General features: G+C 46.2%; 1 protein-coding gene across 1 annotated transcript in view; it reads right to left on the bottom strand.

Moving 5' to 3' along the window:
- TTBK1 (tau tubulin kinase 1) overlaps window positions 1-22044 on the bottom strand; it is a 95054-nt gene that overhangs the window by 21678 nt on the left and 51332 nt on the right. Inside the window, exons 10-13 of the mRNA XM_009817764.2 lie at window positions 15936-16090; window positions 14270-14489; window positions 10440-10615; window positions 6901-7459 (exon numbers count right to left, since the gene is read on the bottom strand). Of these exons, the coding sequence (XP_009816066.2) occupies window positions 6901-7459; window positions 10440-10615; window positions 14270-14489; window positions 15936-16090 (1110 nt within the window). The remainder of the gene's footprint in view (window positions 1-6900; window positions 7460-10439; window positions 10616-14269; window positions 14490-15935; window positions 16091-22044) is intronic.

The following is a 22044-nucleotide window of genomic DNA, read 5'->3' as shown; positions in this document are numbered from 1 at the left end:
AGAAATTCTAGACGGAAGCCCTAATTTCTTACAAAGACAACCATCTCTTCTTTGCGCAGATGGTGTAGAAACTGAGCCCTGGGTGTACTCTTTGTAGGCTGCACAACTAAGTATACTGGAATTCTTATTATTACTTTTCGCTCCACGTTTGGGCTCAGCATGTTGTACGATTTCCAATCTATACGTCATCCCAACATGGTACAGACTTCTCAGATCAAAAAAGATCACTTCAACCACGCAGATGGACCTCCGCTACAGCACAGGACCAAGGACCTTGCCCAGGCCATGAAGGGGCAAACTGCAACACCCCACCAGCAAGCGCACCTAGGCATTGCCGCCTCCCGGCTGAAGCTGAGGTTACAGACGCACCGCTTTTCTTCACTGATGCTCTAATGCTTAAATTACACAGTCAATGCTGGAGGTGCTGCCCCCTTTTATCCCTTTGCCCTTGGCAGCAATCAGGCTGGACCACCTCCCATCAGGCCTATTCTGCTCTGTTTGGACAGGAGCAGTATCACACCTCTCATGTGAAGTCCCATAAAAACGTGATGTTGATAGAGCTCAATATATTTTAAAGCTATAAAATGTAATTAGGAATTTCTAGTGAGCTTAAGGTTTTGGTTGTTATGACCTGTCTATATATATCACGAGCATACGTGAGCATTACTTCTCTTACAGTATCACCCTTTCGCTGATCCTTTATTCCTAACACATGGATGGACAGAGACCCTGAATCTAAAGAGTGTAAGGGACAGAAGCCAAAAACTCTACATTCACCCTTCTCCATCGGCTGGCAAGCTCTTCTCCTGTGGAGGGAAGCCGGAGGAGTTGAATGTCAAAGAATCGCATCATCTACAACGGGCACCAAGTGCAGCTCAACGGGAATGACACTGAGTGAGGGGCAACGCGAGTCTGCCCCTCTTCTGCAAATGCCCATTTCTCACCCCTGAGAAATGGTCCCTCAGGTCCCCTCAGAGCAGCCCACAGATGATGCTGTCGAAGGGAAAGGAAACCAAGACACATACAGCACCTTTTCATATCTCATTTTTCCTGCCGCCTTCTTCCCCCAGCCTACCTCTTGTGCCCAGGGTTAGAAACCTGAGAGCCTGCTGTGTTTTGCGTCTACCCGTTGCTCGATTATTTCAGCCCAGCTTTTCTTCTTTCTGCCTCAGAGGCAGTGAAGTTGTAGTTTCCGTCCGCTCCTCCTGCTGTCTATAGGCGCTCTGGGAATGACAAGGATTTCGCTCATCACTGCTGCAGGGTCTGGGGCCACGGGGGCCGCCGGGCCCAAAATATAACCCAGAGAAAGCCCTGCTCAGCTTTCAGGCCTCAGTGCAAATCAGAGTTCCTCCCGGTAACAGAGCCAGGGCAACGCAACGCTCTACACCACGTGAACCAGAGAGGCAGTACGGACCACCCAAAACACTAAAGCCCTGTCCTCGTTGTGACGCAGCCCTCTCCCGTGCCTCTGTGTCCCTTTCCGAGGAATAACCACCAACTCAAATCAGTGGAGGAGGAGGACAGCATACTGGGGTCACTGAAGTGCTCAGCCCCTGACCAGCTGTGCTGCTCCCAAAGGCATCAGGCAGTATCTCATGACTATAGCACCCCTCAGACGAGGCAATGATGAAGTTCAGGAGCATGGGCGTGCCAGAACAGAGAATATTTTCTTGGCTCAGTGAGGGTCTCAGCACAGTTTTTTACAGAAGAAAACCAGTGATTATAGGTCAAGTCGGACTCCCAGGCGAAACCAGCCCAGGCAGCCTGTGCAACGTGCTTCTGACTGCCTCCTGTCTTACCCACGGCATCACCAACACAGGTCTTCACGCTGAGCATCCCTGCCTGATCTCTCAGCAAAGACGCCAATGGTGGGGTATGGCTGGGAAGGACTCGTAAGCTCTACAGCTGCTGCCCTCTCAGGGTCAAGACATGGACAACTTTAAGTAAGTCCATTTGTGGCATTCTCCTGGCTGTGGGAGAAAAGAGGCCATTAGAGCACCAAGGGAGACTTTTTAAAGAGTGATTCTAACGACACAGGTAAGTTGGTAAGGAAGTACACCACTGCCTCTACACATTGCGACCTTTTCTAAAAGATGAACTCTTGGCTCTGGGAGATGGGACTGTAAGACACAGTGTAAGCAAAACGCTCTCTGAACTCTGCAGAGTATATCCAAGAATAGGTAAGGAAAGAGTTACTACGAACTCCCACTAGTGCTTCACTTTTCTCGTGTTTTTTAGATGCGACATCATTTGGACATGCATGTTTTAGGCAGGCAAGTCTCAAAATATCTTCTACACTGCCAATTGCGCTAGCAGCAAGGGAGATTCAGAGTCAAGAAATACCTGTGAGCACAGACCTACAGTCAGAAGTAATTGCTAAGACTCATAAATGTATGAACATTTGTATTTCTTTCCAACACAGAAGGCAGCAGTAAGTTGCCATCTCCATCAAGTGTCAGTGAATTTAATCAGCATATTTAAGATCTTGACAGATTTTTAAATTATATTGCTAGGCGTGGATAGAAATGATCTCCAACAATAACAGCAATCCTATGTCAGGATGTGAACGGAAGCGCAGGTTCAATCTTTCTTTCCCACTCATGTATAGCTATTTCTATAGCTTTATCTGCACGTTAGGGCATAAAAATAAGCACAGATTTATTAGTCCATTCCTGAAACGCATACATTAAAGTAAACCCTAAGAGCTCTGTTAAACAGCTTGCTGGGTGCTCAGCGCTGCATGGAGCGGTGCACAGACAGAAGGGCTTGAACAGGACACAGTTTCGTGACAGACCTGTTCTCCCTCCACACCACAGCTTCCCATGAGGTCCACGCTCCACTGCAGCTACCTCCTTGCCAGCTGAAACCAGGAGATATCTAACACGTGAGAATATTTGGGTCAGAAATTCCCCCAGGCTATTCAGAGCCTCCTCTGCACTTGACTTTCCCCACAGCAGCATCTGTTCGTACTGTGCTCCCTCTCCCACACAGTTTCACGAGGACACCACCATCCCTCAGATTTGCACTACAGTATCTCTCTTCCAAAAGATTCATACATTTGAACAAACATCTGAGCTCTAAATGAGGATAACTCGGGGAACTACAGGCTGGTCAGCCTGGAAAGGGCATGGAGCAAATCCTCCTGGAAGCCATTTCCAAACGTATGACGGAGAAGAAGGTGACTGAGAGCAGTCAGCACGGCTATATGAAGGGGAAATCACGCCCGATGAACCTGATAGCTTTCAGTGATGGGATGACTGGGGGGGAGGTTGTTTTACCTCGACTTCAGTAAGGTTTTCGACACTTTCTCCCATAACATCCTCATAGACAAAATCAGGAAGTATGGGCTAGATAAGTAGACAGTGAGTTGGACTGAAAACTGGCCGAGCTGCTGGGCTCAAGGCATTGTGCTCAGGGAAACAAAGTCCAGCTGGAGGCTGGTCACTAGTGGTGTAGCCAGGGGTGGACGCTGGGGCCACTACCGTTTAACAACTTCATTAACGACCTGGACGATGGGACAGAGTGTACGCTCAGCAGGTTCACAGACGATACCAAACTGGGAGGAGTGGCTGACACGCCAGAGGGTTGTGCTGATATTCAGAGGTGCCTGGATAGGCTGGTGAAATAGGCAAAAAAACCATTTCATGAAGTTCAACAAAGGCAAGTGCAAAGTCCTGCACCTGGGGAGGAACAGTACACGCTGGGGGCCAACTCTCTGGAAAGCAGTTTGGCGGAGAAGTACCTGCAGGTCCCGGTGGACACTAAGCTCAGCACAAGCCAGTAAGGTGCCTTTGTGGCAAAAAGGGCCAACAGCCTCCTCGGCTGCATCAGGAGGAGCGTTGCCAGCAGGTTGAGGGAGGTGGTCCGTCCCCTCTACTTCGCACCGGTGAGGCCACACCTGGAGTGCCGTGTTCCAGTTCTGGGCTGCCCAGTAGAAGGGAGACATGGACAGACTGGAGATAGTCCAGCAACAGGTCACAAAGATGATGAAGGGGCTGGAGCACCTCTCATTTGAGGAAAGGCTGAGAGAGCTGGGACTGTTCAGTCTGGCGAAGAGAAGGCTCAGGGCGGAGCTTATCAACATTTATAAATACCTGACGGGAAAAAGATGATGGATCCAGACTCTTCCTAGTGGTGTCCAGTGAAAGGACAAGAAGAAACGGGCAGAAATTGAAATACAGGAAATTCCACTTAAACCTAAGAAAAAGGTTTGTTACCATAAGAGTGATTAACACTGGAACAGGTTGCCCAGAGAGGTTGTGGAGTCTCCGTCCTCAGAGATATTCTGACTGGACACCCGTCCTGAGCAACCTGCTCTAGTTGATCCATCCTGGAGCAGAGGGTGGGACTAGATGATCCCCAGAGGTCCCTTCCAACCTCAACCATGCTGTGATTCTATGGTAACTCAGAGGCGACTGTCTTTTTGCCAGTAACAAGTAATGGCTTATCTACTGGAGCCAGAGAATGGAGGAACAGAAGAAAGCATCAGAGCAGGGATTACCCATTTGCTCTCACTACGTACTCTACTGACACCAATGGATGACCACCAGTTTTTGGGAGACCAGAATGAGGTCCCAAATTGGTACAACAAGGCCTATGACCTTCCTCATGGTAGTTCTGCATTTAGGGACATTTTCACCTATCTTAAAAGCTCAGTTCATATTCAAAGATAAGGAAGACTTACTCACACACACACACTATCCAATCACAGTTCCAGTCAAACCCAGAGGAAGCCCAAGCCTGAGCTACTGGAAACTTCTGTCATTGCTAGTGAGGCCTTCAGTATTTTCATTAGTTAAGTCCTTGGTCAACGTCTTATTAGCGTCCCAACCAACTGTCCCTCCATCTCTGCTGCACCTACGGAGAAGAGGCTTCTGCTTTCCTCTAGGCACCAAGTCATTTTTCCTTTGAGAGTTAGCAGTTGGTTTTGTGACAGCAAATGGTAAAAATACGAATGTCACTGCAAAGCTGTGTATATAGAGGCAACTGAAGGATCCAGACATCAAAGGAAGCACAGCTAAATCCTGGCCAGCCAAAGAAGTCCAGTGTTGGTCTGTATGTACAAAGCTAGGCCCAGGAGTAACTAGAAGGTATTTCAGAACAAAGGAGCAAAAAAATGCGCAGTCTGCTGGAGAAGCAAGGCTGTCTAACTTATTAGCAGTGATCCCCCACAATCCCACTAATTTACCTTTTTTGCCTGCTTTTTAAGTGTCACTGTGCAGTGATAAGCAGCCTTCATACTGCATCATACCCAACTCCCCCAGCTATTTCACGTAGCAGTATTACGTGCTGTGGCCAAGAAGGCACCTCCAGCCTTCTTTAGCTACGCTAAATACGTCAGTGAAGTGTCCCTGCTGATTCTTACAGCTGGCTCTTGCCACGTTCATCGCATCTTGCAGATCTTGCACGCCTTGCGCTGACCAGCCCAATAAGTGTACAGATAGAGCAAATTCAGACGCAGACCCTTCCAGCTCTGCCCATCTTGCCTATGCAATCTCTAGATATCTGGGGCATTCCACATGTTGGCTTTATACAGCAAACACCTCCACTTAGGAACCTTGCAACTGGACGCAGCCCCCACGAGAAGCACGTACTGCTACTATTCCACGCCGGGCAGGACAGTCCCAGTAGTGCCTGCTGTCCGTATTTCTATCCTTCCTGTAAACGCTGCCGTCTCATACACCTTAGCAAGGAACACCTTGCCTAGCAGGCAAGGATTTGGTTTGATTCTTTTTATATAGTTTCTTGTATTGTTCATGTTTTGCTGCCAAAACTAACAGTCCTTTTTTTCTTGTACCTCTCCGGGATCCATAGAAGAGAAGAATCTGTGCAAGGCCTGAACGGAAGGATGCTGTGTTAACATGCTCCAGTCCAGTGAACACGCCCTTAGAGAATAAGCTCAAGAGGGAACGGGAGATGGAGTTTCCATCTTCCAGAGAGGAACAAACAGACTGCACAAACGCCCGCCGTAGGAGGGTATCGCTGCGTACACGGCCCCGAGACTCGCCTGCCCTGTGCTGCACTTATGGATCCCACGTGCATGAGAGATCTTCATTTAACATACAAATACAAAAAGCCCTCAGGAGAACAATTTTATTGTCTCCTGCACTGAACACTCTGGGACAGCCTTCTTCTGAGTGTCTGAGAAAAGAAGATTAGATATGACAGAGGAACTCTGAGCCTAGCAGTATATCATGCTTTCTCCAGGCAATCTAATAAATTACCTCCCACTAAGAACTGAACTTCTTTATATCTTCAGAGGACCACAGAAAAAAAACAAAACCAAAAGCCCTCTACAACTATCTGGAAAAAACACAGTAGGTAAAGAACATTTCTGTGAGTAAACAATGGTAACAACAATGCCAGTCACTGAAGTAAGGTTGACGGGATGTGTGTGCTGGTTACTCTGAGCTTTTTGTTAGGTATTTAGAAGAAAGTTTAATTTCAGGGAGTTATTTTGTGATTTGCATTGCTGCAGGCCTGCCCGGTGCTGATGTGTAATTAGATTAGAGGGCATTCTCTTGCCATACACTGTTGTTGCTGCTGAGAAACTATGCGGAGAAGATTTGCTAGCAACACCTCCATACAACTAAGTGGTTATTAATAAAGCACTGTAGGAGAGCAATGAGAGAACTGATTAAAGATACCCACCACCACAACTGTGCTCTCCTCTTGTCCCTGTGCCAAAACAGCTGGAAGATCTTGGTAAGTGTGTCCTTAGTAGGGGACAACATTACTAGCTACAGGGAGCACTTCTAAGGTGTTCACAACATTTGCAAGCACCGTCAGAAAGATTTCCAGCAGAAATACATGCTTGGAATCACAGACTTCTCGAGCACAGCTGAGGTTTCCTGAGATGATGCTATGCTAGGCAACAAGATACAGACCCAGGGGTCTTACCTGTCTCTGAGGACCAGTAGGTTCAGATTCCCGTCTCCTTTGTCGGATAGCTGGTGCTGAATGTAGGGGGGAGTGGGCTGGACTTCCTGTCTGCTGTTCGTGTTTACTGTCAGATACTGTTTGAGAAGGTCCTTCGTGTCTGTGGGAACTGTCCTCCTCAGTCACAGGCTGCATACCCCGACTTCGCCCATCATGCGTCTTCGGCCTGACTGCAGCATCTGCCCCCAAGCGCCTCCTCTCCTCACCCTCTTCAATAGGTCTTAGTTCCTCAGGCTCCTCATCCGTGGTCCCGGAGGTGCTTGGCTCAGCACCTGGGTGGAAGTCCTTCAGCTCCGTCTCCTTATCAATGATAACCCACTCCTTGCTGTCGAAGTCCTCCTCCTCTGCGAGTGGCACTGAGCGGAAGGCATTGCTGAGGGCTTCATGTTCCACCGAGGCAGACACATCCATCCTACCACTGGCCTGCCGGTCAGCCTGGCCAGTGTCGATGGACAGCATCTGGGCCGGCTGGGAGGAGCATACAAGCCGTGATGGAGAGCCAGGTAAATCCATTCGAGATCTAAAGACAGAACACGAAGCCATTAAAAATACATCAGGTTTGTGGTTAAAGTTAGGGATCGTAAGAGTTGGGAGAAAATGTGTATAGTCCTTCTCACTCACTTTTTGGAACGCTTCAGAAAGACAGGCTTAAGCAAAAATATTTCTTTAGAACCTACAATGGCATAAAGATGTTCCCCCTGAAGTGCTTCAGTACGACAGTCAATTCAGCATCTCTCGTCCTTGAAGGTGGCAGGATGATAATGGGTTTCCCCTCCCAACACCAATATACTCTTTCCCCTTTGGTAAGTTCTACTGGTTTGTGAAAAAAAAAAACAACCCGAAACACCCCTAAATCCTAAATCTATTGTCTGACTTAAGTGTCTCTGCTGGGCTCCTATAACCTCTTTGGCTGCACTGTGCCACCTCTATGGTGGCTGCTGAAGCCTCTAAGGCGGCCACGTGAGTTCTTGGAAGACAGCAAGAATCTTTGATCCCATTGTGCGTAGGTAACCCCAAAATACTTTGGAGGAGCAGGAAGGAAATACGGCAAGTATCTTTTTACAAAGGCTAGTACAACGTTCAGTGGTCACAGTCTAAATAGCAGCAGCTTCTGCAGCCATGCAGAAATACCTTTCAAAGAGGCCCCGGGAGCTCCCTGTGCCCAACGGCCCTGGCGACACCTCGGCTGGAAAAGCCCGTGGCACTTCTGTCTTTCTGCTCCACAGCGTTATGACCCATACGTCTCATTCTCGCCTGGACGCGTTCCTGTGCAACCTGCTCCAGGTGACCCTGCTCTGGTGGGGGGGTTGGACTAGATGGTCTCCAGAGGTCCCTTCCAACCCTGTCGTTCCGTGATTCCGTGATTCCGTGTGTGATTTGGTCTGCGCCCGCTGCTTGCTTTGCTTCTCTGTCTATCACAGAGGCTTGCAGCTCGCTGCACAAAGCCAGAGTGTCTGCTGCCCACAAAAAGAGAGCTGCAGTGTGTTCTACAAAGGGATTTCAACAAGGACCATGCCGGAGCCTTGCAGACTCTTCCGGGAAAAGCCTTCCACATGTGAGAAAGCGTGAGGGGAAACAGAGAAGTGATCGACCACTGGGAGAGCCTTGCTAAGCGAAACCGGGTACCTTTAACACAGTGGAAGGTGAGATGGAAAGAATTACAAGCAAAAATGAAAAGTTTTTGATGAAGAAAAGGGAATTAGGGAAGGAGGTGAACCAAAGGTTGATGTAGAGAAAGTTGTGAGCAAAAATAAAGATCTCAGCAAAAGCCAACTGATGGATCTGAAAGAAGCAAGGCTGTATTTGTTAAAGTCTTAAAAATCTATTATTGTGAATAGGGAACACTACGCACAGTGAGAATGAAAAATGGCCTATACTCTGTGTGTAAAGAAGAACTGGATTTTAAAGAGCTGTTGCTAAAAAATAAAAGAAAATCTGGGTTTAGCCAATGTCTTCATCCATTCATGAGCAGAGGGGAGACTCCTGAAGTGGAAGAATTTACTCCAGAAAGCCAGAAGAATTTCCCAGTGCTGGGAGTCAGGTCTGTGTCATGAAAAGATGAAAACAGAATGAAGAGAAGACTGTGTGGCAGAGTGGGATTGGGTTTGTACCATACTCGGTGGATGCTACTTGGAAGATGAAAAAAGATCTTGATTTTAAAAACGGGAGCTGAGGGAAGAAGGCAGGAGAAAGGGATGCGTTTTGGATAATATATTAAGTTAGCATGACGCTGAGTAGACAAGGAAGAGTGGGCGAAGTAAAGGAAGGAGTTAAAAGCATTCAGTGAACGTACAGGGCTAGTGTTGCCGATTGCTATAAACGGCTTTTTTCCCTTCCTATTTTAAAGAGCCTTTCTTCTGAGCAAGAAAAGAAGAGGTAGCAAGACCCAAGATTTGTTATTCAAACCCTGAACTGTTAATAGCAACACAAACAACCTTCCCTGAATTACAGAGAAGCATTACAGCTTCCCCCAGCCACCCCGAATAACACAGGACCTGACAAACTGGGGGTAGTGCTAGGGGCTCATCCTCTCTCTAGTTCTTTTTGATCCTCCTTCGCTTCCAGCTACCGTCTCCTTGTGACTGTTCCTCTTGGCTGAAGTCCGTCAGATTGTCTCTGAGAAGAAGGTCTGTCTCTCCCCTACCTCCTTCAGAGGGGCCATTTCACCAGTACGTCCTGCAACCGCAGTCCACACCCTGACCTTCACTGGGAAGAGGAAGACAGAGTAACAAAGGATGTGAAGGGGGCTACCAGCACCAAGGGCCTATGTCTTGTAACACGTGTGTTCTCCAGCACACAATACTTTGAAAAGCTTCTTTTCCTTATTTTTATTATTCTTGGTTTGTTGTTTATTTCTTTGCTGTGGATCTGTGAGAAGGTATTCCTATTACCCTCGAAATCTGTGAGAAGGTATTCCTATTACCCTCGAAGGTATTCCTATTACCCTCGAAATCTGTGAGAAGGTATTCCTATTACCCTCGAAGGTATTCCTATTACCCTCGAAATCAGGGTGCAAGGCGTACTTTTCACATGCAAACAAGTGCATGCCATGTGCTGAAAAATGAATACTATTACTACTATTAATGAAAAATAATGAAATAATGAAACCCACCAGATCAGGCTCTGCCAGCTAGCTCCCAGAACACATGCATCCCTATGTGTATCCTAACAAGATCCATTCCTCTCTCCCACCCCAGGCCAGCCAAAAGCTTTGTGACTGTTTACATTATCTCCGATCTGATGCTTTGCCTTCCCTCTGGCAAATGTCCGTCTTTCCATCTGTGGAGTTCTCCCCATCCAGGGACAGGATGAGAATCGTTTCCGCTAACTCTCCTTATTAATAGACATGAGCGTCTTGTCAGAAAGATCATAAAGCCCATGAACACCTCCACCCAGAAATGAACTTCCAGTGCCTGCCGATCTAACGATTAGGCTGGTCTCAACAGTCAATCCGCAAGACACTGCCGAAAGCAGTAGGAGACTACAGAGGGTGAGCAAACCTTCTTTCATGCAGATCTGCTTTGCCGTCAGCGGTGGAGAGGCGTTCTGACTCAGGGCTGTTCACACGGCGGTATCTTAGGGAGCGCACTTGTGCGGTAGGGGACTCCGGAGGCACTCGGACAGGGGAACTGGGGCAGACACCGTTTCTCTGCTCCTCTTCCACCATGCACTGAGTCTGTAGGGGGTAAACACAGAGAACCTCAAAATCTGACCAAAGATGTTGATTTCCCATCCTTCACTGTGTGCCTTCTTCCAGGGTACAGTTTCAGTTGCATTTTCAAGATCTACACAAGCAATGTTTGAAGGAAAGCAAGGGCCCTGGCAATTACCTAGTACTAAAAGAAGGTATGGATTTTAAATCAATTCAAATATTTAGACATCTTTACAAGGTGGCCTTTGCAATTCCATTACCCTGAACAGTTGATCCAAAGGAGTTATCATGGGCTAACCTTCATACACAAACCTTAACTGCGTACCCAAGATGTCTAAGAGCCCTTGTTTGTCAATATTCATCTAAGCAGGGTCCATGCATTACATTGCAATGTACATACTTTTACTTCTGATAAACTTGATATGACTAAGCCATTTCCTAATTCCCAGGGTGATTTATTTTTGTTTGTTTTGTTGCATTTTGTTGTTTTGTTGTTTTTTTTTTTTTTAATTTTGGTCCTCTGAACAAAGTCCTCCAGGACATATACTCAACCACAGGATCTGTAAGAGCTTTTCACAGACCCAAGGTCATGCAGGGACCTCAACATGCTCGTGGACACTTGTGAGCATTGAGTGTTCATACTCTACCAGTACGTATTTTCTGTTTTCATATGGACTTAGTGGATTTGATTTTTTTTCATTTAGCAGCAGACAAAGGAGCAAAAGTAGGTGACTGTAACACAGCTGCCTTCTGCCTTCCACTGTGTGCTTCCCCTTGGAAGAGGAGAGCCGCTTAGGCAAAAGCATAGAGGCAGAACGGTCCAAGGACTACAGCAGCCATCTAGGATCTGCATTCAACCCTGTTGTGCTGCCAGCCACGCAACGTCAGCTGCTACACACTGCCTCTGTGTGGGGATGTGCATTGAGGTGCTGCTGCAAGTTCCTTGTACGGAGAGTTTACCTTTCTCTGCAGCATGCCCTGCATTCACTTGTCCTCTATTAATGCCAGAGGCTCTGAACGTAAGCAGGCTCCTCAGTAAAATGCTGCTGATGAAGACAGTTGCCTTTGTGCGTTACTGTCTATATGGCGAGTCAGTGTCCATAGATTAGCAGATCTAGACCATCCAGGCTGGGTTTGGAATGCATAACTAAGGAGCCTTTGCAGCTAGGAAGAGTGGAGGAGAACTTTCAGGCATTACAGGAAAAGCAGAATAGATGGTAATGATTTAATCTGTAATCCATTCAGGCCAGGAGAAGGTTAGTGACAAAGGAAGGTCAAATGTGTTTGTGGAGGGAGCAAAGGCTGACGTACTGTAGGGTAACGGGCAACTTGGTAAGATCCAAGAGCAGAGAACTGGGGGAGGGTGTGGGAGAGAAGACAGAAGCTTCTGAAAAAACACAGAATGAGAACTTTGATCCAGTGGAGGAAGGAGAACCAGAAGGAGGATTTAGGAAGGGCAGTGACAGTAAGCAAGGAAACCGTCCTTAGCACAGACATGGGAGAAGTGGGACAGAAGGAGATCTGTGCGAAGAGAGAAAAAAGGATGACCTTAGAGAGGTATTGGGGAGAAAAAACATGGCAAGATCTACTCATCACTTAAATACAAAGAGGAACAGGGAGAGCCAGAGTTTCTTTTAGTGCTACAAGACTGGGAGATGAAGGATGGTGAAGCTGTGAACAGCAGAAGGGTGCTTCACACACCAGCTGCCCTTGCGGTTCTGAAGGACACAAGGGATGCCTGAGATTACAAGCAGAGGTGAAGCTGTGCCCTTACGTATCAAATCTGCAGCCTCCTTTTTTCCTCCATGTGGTGACTGTGACTTGAATAAAAACCGATTCTCTCTCAGGGAACAGTCAGGCTAAAGATAATAAGCCTAGCAGAGCGAAAGGACAGGCAAGAGTCAGACTGAAGACCACAGAGAGAAAGGACAAACTTCTCTAGCTTTGGCGAGCATGATGCCCTGGGCTCTCTTTCATAGACTGCTGCGTAGCTACAGAGCTTGTCAGAACTGAAGTGCTCATTGCCAAGCTGACTAACGCCCTAAGCTCCTTTGCCAGTAAACTGACAAGAAATAGCATATCCCTTGGCAGGAGAGTCACCTGGTCGTGCTGCCGATCTTGTAGAAACCTCTCCTGCCTCTAGCTGCTGTTATGACAGGGCTTGCGAATGACAGCGCGGGGTTCCTAAGACATGACGTACAACTAGCGTGCAGAAAGGACATTTAGGACTCCCTTGTGCACATCTCAGTCTGACTGAAGAGCGTCAAGGCACCTGGTGGTTCAAAGGAACAGAAAAACACATAGGGGTTACCAGGAGTTTTCCGTAATACGCTTTTTTTGGATGTTGTGGAAATAGAACTTTCCCACTCTACCAGGCTTGTCTTCTTTCATGCGCCTTCAAACGAGAACTCCGGGGAATGCACACAGTTTACCAGTGAGAGGTGAAGAAGTGATTTGAACTTGGTTTATAATTCTCAGTATTGGGGAATGTTGCTGGTAATGTTCCATACAGATAACACGTTGATCCAAATTATTTGCATTGGAGAATTTTAAGCAAGTTAGATGCGATTATTTCTTGTCCATGAATAATGTTTTCTAATAAGACTAAGGATCGTGGAGATATCTACAGGGCTGAAAGAAGGACTAACTTTGTGCCAGCAGAGACTGAAGTGAATTCTGGTCAGACCCAGCAGGTGGGTAGATTTAACATGCTACTCCACAAATGTCCATTAAAGACAGGTTTGTGAAATGAATCCGATATGCCCTGATAATATTTTAAGTCTGTTTGAGAAAGGTTTCTCTGCTAACAGATTCTCTATGCATCTGATGTCATGCCATGCAACATTCCGATTTTTCAATAAGAATTGAGATCAACACAACAAATACTAATTTACTTACAATATGTAAGTTGATCTAATAAATAAACTAACTGGTAGATTCTCATACTTAACATTTACTAAGGAATCATCGTTCAGTGGGGATGCCTCCAAGAAATTAGGTAACATTTACAAAAAAGGACTGAGAAACAGCTTAGGGATTATAAGGAAAACCAACTGAAGTATACACTGTATGCAAGCTAAAAAGTCTAATATGATCTTGGAATGCAGAAATATGAGAATATTAAGTGATAGCTCTTCTCACTCTTCACAGGGGTGAAACCATCATTAGAAGCTCTTCATAGATTGCGCTACCCTTAGAAAGGAAAGTTGAAAAATTGGAAGACAAAAATTAGTGATGACTCAAGATGTAGAAAAATATGGCTTATGAAGACATCTCTGATGAAATTTATTTACACAAGAGGTTAGGATGCAATAAAATTTTGGTTTATAATTTCCAAACCGTGGACATTTCTGACATCGTATCAGCTATGCAAAGACTAGAATTCCATTGCTTGAAGTATCAAGATCCTAGAGAATGATATAATGGTTGTATGAAAGATTCACTCTAGCATCATTGGCCCCCAAAATGTCATTTGCATAAAGATCCAAATTAATCCCAATGGCTTTTACTCTGTGAAAAAATTGTTTGTAATTTCCCATTTCCACAGGGAAATTCCACAGTGGTTTTTGGGCTGCGCTGTGTAGGATGCTACATCAGTGGATCCGGGCGGCTTCTAGCAGTCTATGAATACGTTGCCCCAAATCCAACAGCCACAGGAGATAAATAAATGTTCTTTACTTTGCTGATGCTGATCCTGAGTTTGTTGCGATTCACATCTGTCTCTTCCCAAACTTCAGCCTCGTTGAAAGCGGTGTTTGGAGCCTGACCAAGACCTTCCGCTGGCCGGCCTGACAGGATGGGAGGAGCATTCTCTTGATCACTCAGATGTTCACCCTGTAGGACATCCTCAGTGTTCTCACGAAGCAAGTCGCCAGGTACTGGAGTGACATTAACCACCCTATGGAGGAGACAAGAAGAGAGGTAAAATTATTAGTACTTAAACGAGGTGGCCTATCACACTGCCCCACAGAAATTCCTGCACAGCTTTTAGGGTATTACCAGGTTGAAAAAACAGGCAGTCCAGCGTTATCCCAGATATGACAATCTGAAACAGAACAGAAGGATTCCACCTAATGTATAGTCACAAAGACAGTGGGATGGATCAGTGAAAGCATCTTGGGACCCTTGATATGCAGGCTGCAAACTTCTTCAGAAGTGTCCGTTACACAATATCTAGTGTAGAAGAAACTTTCACTCTTTGCATGAGCAAACGAGGCTTCATAGGCCTTATAGCTTTTATCTTCTCTCATATGCTGGAGCATGTCCAGAGAAGGGTGACGGAGCTGGTGAGGGGTCTGGAGCACAAGTCTGATGAGGAGCGGCTGAGGGAGCTGGGGTTGTTCAGTCTGGAGAAGAGGAGGCTGAGGGGAGACCTCATCGCTCTCTACAACTGCCTGAAAGGGGGTTGTGGTGAGGTGGGTGTTGGTCTCTTCTCCCAAGTGACTAGTGATAGGACAAGAGGGAATGGCCTCAAGTTGCGCCAGGGGATGTTCAGGCTGGATATTAGGAAAAACTTCTCCACGGAAAGGCTTGTCAGACCCTGGAAGAGGCTGCCCAGGGAGGTAGTGGAATCTCCATCCCTGGAGGTCTTTAAAAGACATGTGGAGGAGGCGCTTCGGGACATGGTTTAGTGGTGGATTTGGCAGGGTTAGGTTTACGGTTGGACTTGATGATCTTAAAAGTCTTTTCCAACCTACATGATTCTATGATTAAGCTTTTATCTTCTATAATATTACTAAGGATTATTGTTATCCCTTAATGTCAGCCCCCTCAAAAGCACCAAGACAGACCAGTGAACTAAGCCTCATCAACTTTTGTTTGGACTCGTTTCCATCTCTGAGCACCAAGCTCTGGGTACCTTTGCACCAGCACGTGAAACACCCTGCAAAGGTCGAGGAGCTGTGTCCGAGGCGTGACCAGTGCACGCGCTCTGCTGCGTTCAGCTCACTATCAGTCACAAACCCACCCCACAGCAAGGCAACGACTGCCTCACAGCAGGCGCTTTCACAGAAGCTCCAGCCATACGTGCCGTATCGTATGCAAATTATACAAGCATATGGGCTCCATCAATCCTCGACAAAGCCCTCAGACATCCCTTAATGTGACTCCAACTCACACACTTATCCCCAGTAGAAAACGTGTTTTCAGGACAGCAAGGGTCTGAAACCGGGTTCCACCACTTTAAATATATGTTTACATATATTAAGCCAAATTAAGTGGTGGCTGCCATGCAGCTCCAACTTCCCAGGATCGTAATGGCCTTGAAATCTTTCAAAAATGAACTTCTTACTGAGCTTGCTGTTGAGGATGTCCAAGAACTGACTGGCGCAACTGCAATACTCACCCAAACATGGCTGCTGTTTGCCTGGTGTTTTGCTGTGGTGGAGTAGAGGTGCTAGTGGACAACAAGATATCCGTACCAGCCTTCTCCCAGTCGAAGGCTTCATTTTCAGTGATGCCTCTTTCCTTCATGCTGTTCTCGAAAACGGACATGATTAGCTGGAATAAATTTACAAAAACAATTTCTGTTAAGTAGCTGAGGGTGGCTCTCGCAAAAAAACTGAAGTATGAGCATGAGGACCAAGTGCAGCTTATAATCTCCATCGTGCCTACGAAACGTACCAAGGTATGAAAGCAAATGTCATAAAATCGTATCAGTTGTTTCTCAGGCTGGTTTGGGGTTGGTAAATGAAACTTCTTATATCTCCAAAAGAGGTGCATGCAACATTTTGACACTGATTTGATGAAATCTTGCAGTTGGCTTGTTACTCTAACTCTAAAGCCTTAACTTCAGCTCAGCTTTCCTGTAGATTAGACCTATGCAGAATAGTACATTTAATACGTAGGGTTCCAGGGCTGCCAGAAGATGTAAACACAACAGGAAAACACAGTCCTAGGATGCAGAATCATGGCAGTGTCTGGCTCAAATACAGCTTGGTTAGAAGCCCTATGATATGCTTACGCACAATGTGGCCTGCCACATTTGGCTGCAGAAGAAAATAAAACTGTAAAAGGGATGATACAATTTTCTTTATAAGATGGCAGGTACAAATGCTCACGCTGACATGGTTTATGCTTGTTGCTTTCTAAGAACAGATATTCTTCAGGAGAGAATGAAACTACTGGCGACAGTGCTCCGTGCATCAATGCATTACCCAGGGAAATCGGACGTTCTGCTGCCAAAGGGAAACTGGGTGCTATAGGCCAACGCAGCCGTATGTGAGGTCCTGCATTTCTAATAAAATTATTCAGATAAATAATGCAGAACTGAGAGGGTTCAGCCTAAAGTCTATACGGAGAGAGAATATGGTGACAAATACATTTGGCTTATGGCATAGAATTAGCACCAAGTTATGAATAAAACTTACCATGGAAAACCCCCCAATTTGTTTGCATTTATATTCCAGTTCTGTTTATCAGCATGATCAGAAGGCCAGGAGAGCCCACCTTCTACCAAACCGCAGTAAAACGCCTATTTGCAGCTTTCAGTTAAGCCATCTTTTGCCTTCTTTTTGTGACCTAGACTCCCAGAATCAGGTGCTCCACTCCTGCAGTGGCACTACGTTTGATTAAAAGAACTCCCAGAGTTGGGCGTCAGTCAGACCAAGGAACAGGTAACACCTCTCCGGAGAGTGGCCGTGACACGGCAGTGGTAGCAGCTTCTTTGATTTGAAAGGGGTTTTGCTGTTGTGACAGTTTAATGCGATAGGATTGTGTTTCTGCTTGTTAGCCTCATGTCACGATGCCCCTTTCACCTCTGATGGAAACGGGAGGTGTGCTGCTGCTGTTGGTGGGGAATTTCTTGCTCAAAACCGAATGCGAGTAACTAAAGGGTCACAGCCTTGCTTTTAGTAAATGCACTTCTGGTATTTAGTAGCCTTAGATGGATGTTTTTGCATGAATTTGCCTAATTACTTACTGAATACATAAGCTTTTGGACTACGCCTATCTTATGGCAAAGAATGCCCCAGTTATGTGAACTATCATCTTTGCTCATTCAAACCTGCTGCCTGCTAATTTCATTTGGCAGTTCCCCATTTGCATATCAGAAGAAGCAGAAAGCAATCATTCTCCATTCACTTCTTGCCATTCTGCCTTGGATTTTAAAGATGTCATGTACGTGTCAGTCCTCCTTTTTTTCAGAGTGTGCTGTCCTAGTCGAATTAGTCCTTCCATGTCCGGAAGTGAATCTGTCTCCAGCCTCCTTGTTACCCTTCCCCACAACTTCTCTGATTTCACGACATCCTTTTTGAGATGCAGGAATGGAACTACACGCAGTATTTAAGAGTATGCTTCACACAGATTTACATGGTCGTATAAGGATATTTTCTGTTTACCCTCTAATTACTCTATAATACTACTCTAATTATTCTTAGGATTATATTTGCTTTCTGACTGCTACTTTGGCAAGTAATTTCTTTTAGAAATTAATATCCTCACATCCTCAAAGACTCCTTCCGAGAACTCCGTACATTTGTAGAGAGATGCCCTTATGAAAGCCATACTGACTTCTGCTCATTAGATCATCCTCACCCATCTGTCCACTAATCCCAGTCTTTATCACAGTTTCTGATCCTTTGTGATGTACACGTCAGCGTCAGGGACTGGTATCTTCTGAAGCCATTTAAAAATTGGTACCGCTCCTGCCACCTTCCATTCCTTTGATACTGAAGCAGTCTGAAGTAAGAAACCACATGCTAAAATTAGAAGTTCAGCTGTCTTATTCTTAGCATTCCTTCATGCCGTCAAGGACCCACTCAGTCAAAACAACTTTTCTTACTTTCTGCTGTGACTTCTTCTCTAACGCTTGCATTTGACTTTGCAGCCCATCTGGGATTTTACAGACCTCCCCTGTATTCCCTGTAGGGTCTTTTTTTGCAGGCTGAAGGACACTAGTGTCCTCAGCTGCCATTATAATAGCTTGAGCTATTCCAAGGTCTTACTGAGCCTTCTCAGCTTTCTCTGAACCTTTTATACTTCTGATGAAAGATCAAAGCTTTACAAGGAGGAAAGCGGAGCGGGAAACTGCACAGAATGGTCCCATCAACAACCACTGCTCCCAGAAGGCATGTAAAGAGTTACTGGATCCTGTCTAAGGATCCTCTGCCTGCAGACACAATACTATTAGGGACCAAAGAGCTTCCACAGTCACTGCAAGCCTCCCATACTGAGTTTCCTTCTGCTGGGCCCAAGAAGAGCTAACTTGGCAGAGCCAGGAGGAAGATGACAAGAGATCCCTCAGTTACACAGGACGTCAGATAAGGAGCACAGCAAGAGCCTTGGCAGGAGGTGCTAGAGATGCAGAGGGCTGGAACTCAAAAGATCTTTAAGTTGCAAGGGAACTCAGGCGATCACCTAGTCCACCCCCTACTCAGAGCGGGGCTTAGCTTCAAGTCAGATCCAGTTTCAAAGTCAGATCAGCTTGCTCAATGCCCTGTCAAGTTACGTTCTGACTATCTCCAAGGATGACATCTCCTGGCGATAACTTTTTTCCGTATAGCTAATTGCAATTTCCTTTCACCGAATCACTAAGGTTGGAAAAGACCTGTAAGATCATCAAGTCCAACCATCAACCCAACACCACCATGCCCACTAAACCATGTCCCGCAGACATTTGTTGTGGATTGCATCAATTGTGTCTCATCCTTTCACTGTGCACCTCCGAAGAGTCTAGCTCAGCCTTTCCTATAGATAACAGAAGGCAAAACCAGGATCCCCTTCCCTTCTTCCCTAAGGTCAAAGAAACCCACTTCTCTCAGCCTCTCCCCTTACGGCGTATGCTCTAGCTCCCAGTCATCTCGGTGGCTTTCCACTGGACTCGTTCCAGTTTGTATGTCTTTCTTGTTCTGGACTCAGCCTTCCCAATGGGACTTAACAAGTGCCTAACAGAAGGGAATAATCACTTCCCTTACGCTGCTGGCTATGCTCTTCCTAATACAGCCCAACGTGAGGTTAGTTTGCTTTGTCACAAGGACACACTACGGTTTCATGGTCACCACTAAGTCATACAGGTCTGCAGAAGCAGAGCTCCTCCCTAGCCAGTTAGTTGATCCCCAGCTTGTACTGTTCCACATGTTTATTCCATCCCAAGTGCAGGACTTTGTACTTGCCTTTGCTGAACCTTGTGAGGTTCCTGTAAGCCCATCAAGGTGTCTCTGAGGATCAGTACTACCCTTCAGCGTATCAGCTGCTTCTCCCCAATTGGCATCTTCTGTGAACTCGCTGAGAGTGTGCTGTGTCCCCCTGTCCCATCATCCAGGTCTTTAATGAAGACACTGAACACTATTTGCTCCAGTACTGTTCCCTGAGAGATACCACTAGTGGCTAGCCACCACGTGAACTTTGCATTGCTGATCACAACCCTCTGACACCCAGCAATCCAGACAGACAATGTGCCACCAACCTCGTGGTCCACTTATTCAAACCATCTCTTTCCAGTCTGGCTACAAAGACATTATGAGAGACTGTGTAAAGCCAAGGTAGGTATCATTCACTGCTCTCTTGCATCCATAGGAGTCACCTCCTCACAGAAGGCTGGTCAGGTATGCTCTGTCCTGGATAAACCCATGCTGGTTCTTCCCAGTCCCCTTCTAATCTTTCATGTACCTGGACATGCTTTCCAAAAGTATTTATTTCATAATGAGCCCAGCATCCCTCTTCAGCAAGAATATAATGCCCACCATAGCTATGCCTGTATACACCACTCCACTAAGAAGTTCTTAGTTTGTATACCGTGGACATAAGGGTAGATAGAGACTGCCTTGCCGTATTTTCTTGGCAGTAACAGACCGAGCCTTTTGGTGTCTGGGCAGAACACAAAACCAAGGAAAGTGATTACGAAGCATGTGCATACATGAACAGTATTTTTGATTTTTTCAAAACCTTCAGGGATGGCTGAGCTCAGGCGATGAGGGAATGTAGGAAAAGGTAGTAGATGACCAAGTAACTTCTTCTCATAAGACTTCCTCGATGCAGGAAGATATTCCAATTTCTCTCTACTGGTTGAGAGTAATGCATGTGTCATCCACCCACCAGGGAAAAAAAGTTAGGTACACCTAATAGTAACTTAAAAATTAAGCTCCAATCATGAAGCTACTAGACAGGACTAACCTCCAGTACACCCAGCAGGTCCACAGCACATGCAGAGAGGGACCTATGAAAGCAACCCGTTATCACGGTGCCTGTAGTTGGCCCTACTTAGAGAAGAGCTTCCAAGTCATAGGGAAGTTGTGGCAGAAGACCAACAGTTTGGATCAGTCTCACAAGGAATTCCTCCTCTACAAAGGAAATGTTGGCCATTCTAGAACCCTGGGAGGTAACAGGGAAGGCACAAGGCAGTATATTTCATTCAGACTGGCTGCACTGTACGGCAGTCACTCCACCTCTCCAGGGTCCAGAAAGAGAAGGGAGGCAATGGCTACAGATGCAAATCAGATCCTCTTCCCCCGCCTACAGGGTAAGCAGAGATCCATAGCACCCCAGTGAGAAGAAACACAGAATTCTCGCTTGGAAGATTATCAGAGTCACAGGAGAATGTTATTGAAACAGGCAGAGCACGGACTGGTTCAGCTTTGCCCCTTTAGGGCTGTTCAGACTCCTGAGCTTCCTATCGGGCCAGATTTAACAACAGAAAGGGATAAGGTGTACAGAAAATACATCGGATAAACCAAACTGCGGCACAGCAGTGGGAACTAGGGAACCCTTGTGGTACCTTTCCCGCCCTAGCACTAGACAAGGACTCATGACTCAGTAGATGTAGGCTCGTGAGGGCATGGCTTGTCAGGCCACGTGCCAGGTCCAGACCACGTCACATCAGAGCACATCAACTTCCACAAGACAGTGTGCAATTCCAACCCTTTGAGTATCAAAACCACTGGTGGGATAAAGAAGAGGCATGTTTCTCTATTAAAGATGCTAATGTCCGTGAGGACATAAAGCTTAATTGCACATTTTGTAGTAGCATACCATGTTTTGGGCTGATGCCTCATAGAATGAGAGAGAAGCCGAATTGTGCGGAAATTACCCATTAAACTGTCGTGATACATCTTGTCAAATGCCTTCTTCTGGCCAAGGTTCAGGAAATGACTCACAGTCAACCCTGAAATATCAGGAGAAAAAGGTCCCAAAACAGTTATGGATGGTCCAGATGCTCCAGCCTTGAATTCTTCGGGGCTCATCTAGGAATATGGAATCTTTCAGTGCAAACTTCACGTGTGGCAAGCTGCTCTCGCTCAAGTTTCTAATCTGCACTGTAATCCCCAATGCAGTATTAAAGAATAAATATTAGGCATGCCTCTTAAATGGCAGGGGTCCCCTTTCGACAAGGGAATGCTCCCGATACGTGTTTGTAACCCTAGAGGGATGCCTGGGGAGAAAACACAGCCTACGATGGAAGGCTTCCAGTAACTTGGCCGGCATGAGAGATCTCAAACTGGCACTGGCTGTCCACAGCG

The sequence above is a fragment of the Gavia stellata genome, chromosome 37 (assembly GCF_030936135.1).
Source record: "Gavia stellata isolate bGavSte3 chromosome 37, bGavSte3.hap2, whole genome shotgun sequence".
Lineage (NCBI taxonomy): Eukaryota > Metazoa > Chordata > Aves > Gaviiformes > Gaviidae > Gavia > Gavia stellata.
The sequence above is the reverse complement of the archived record's forward strand: the minus strand, read 5'-3'. Positions and strand labels throughout refer to the sequence as shown.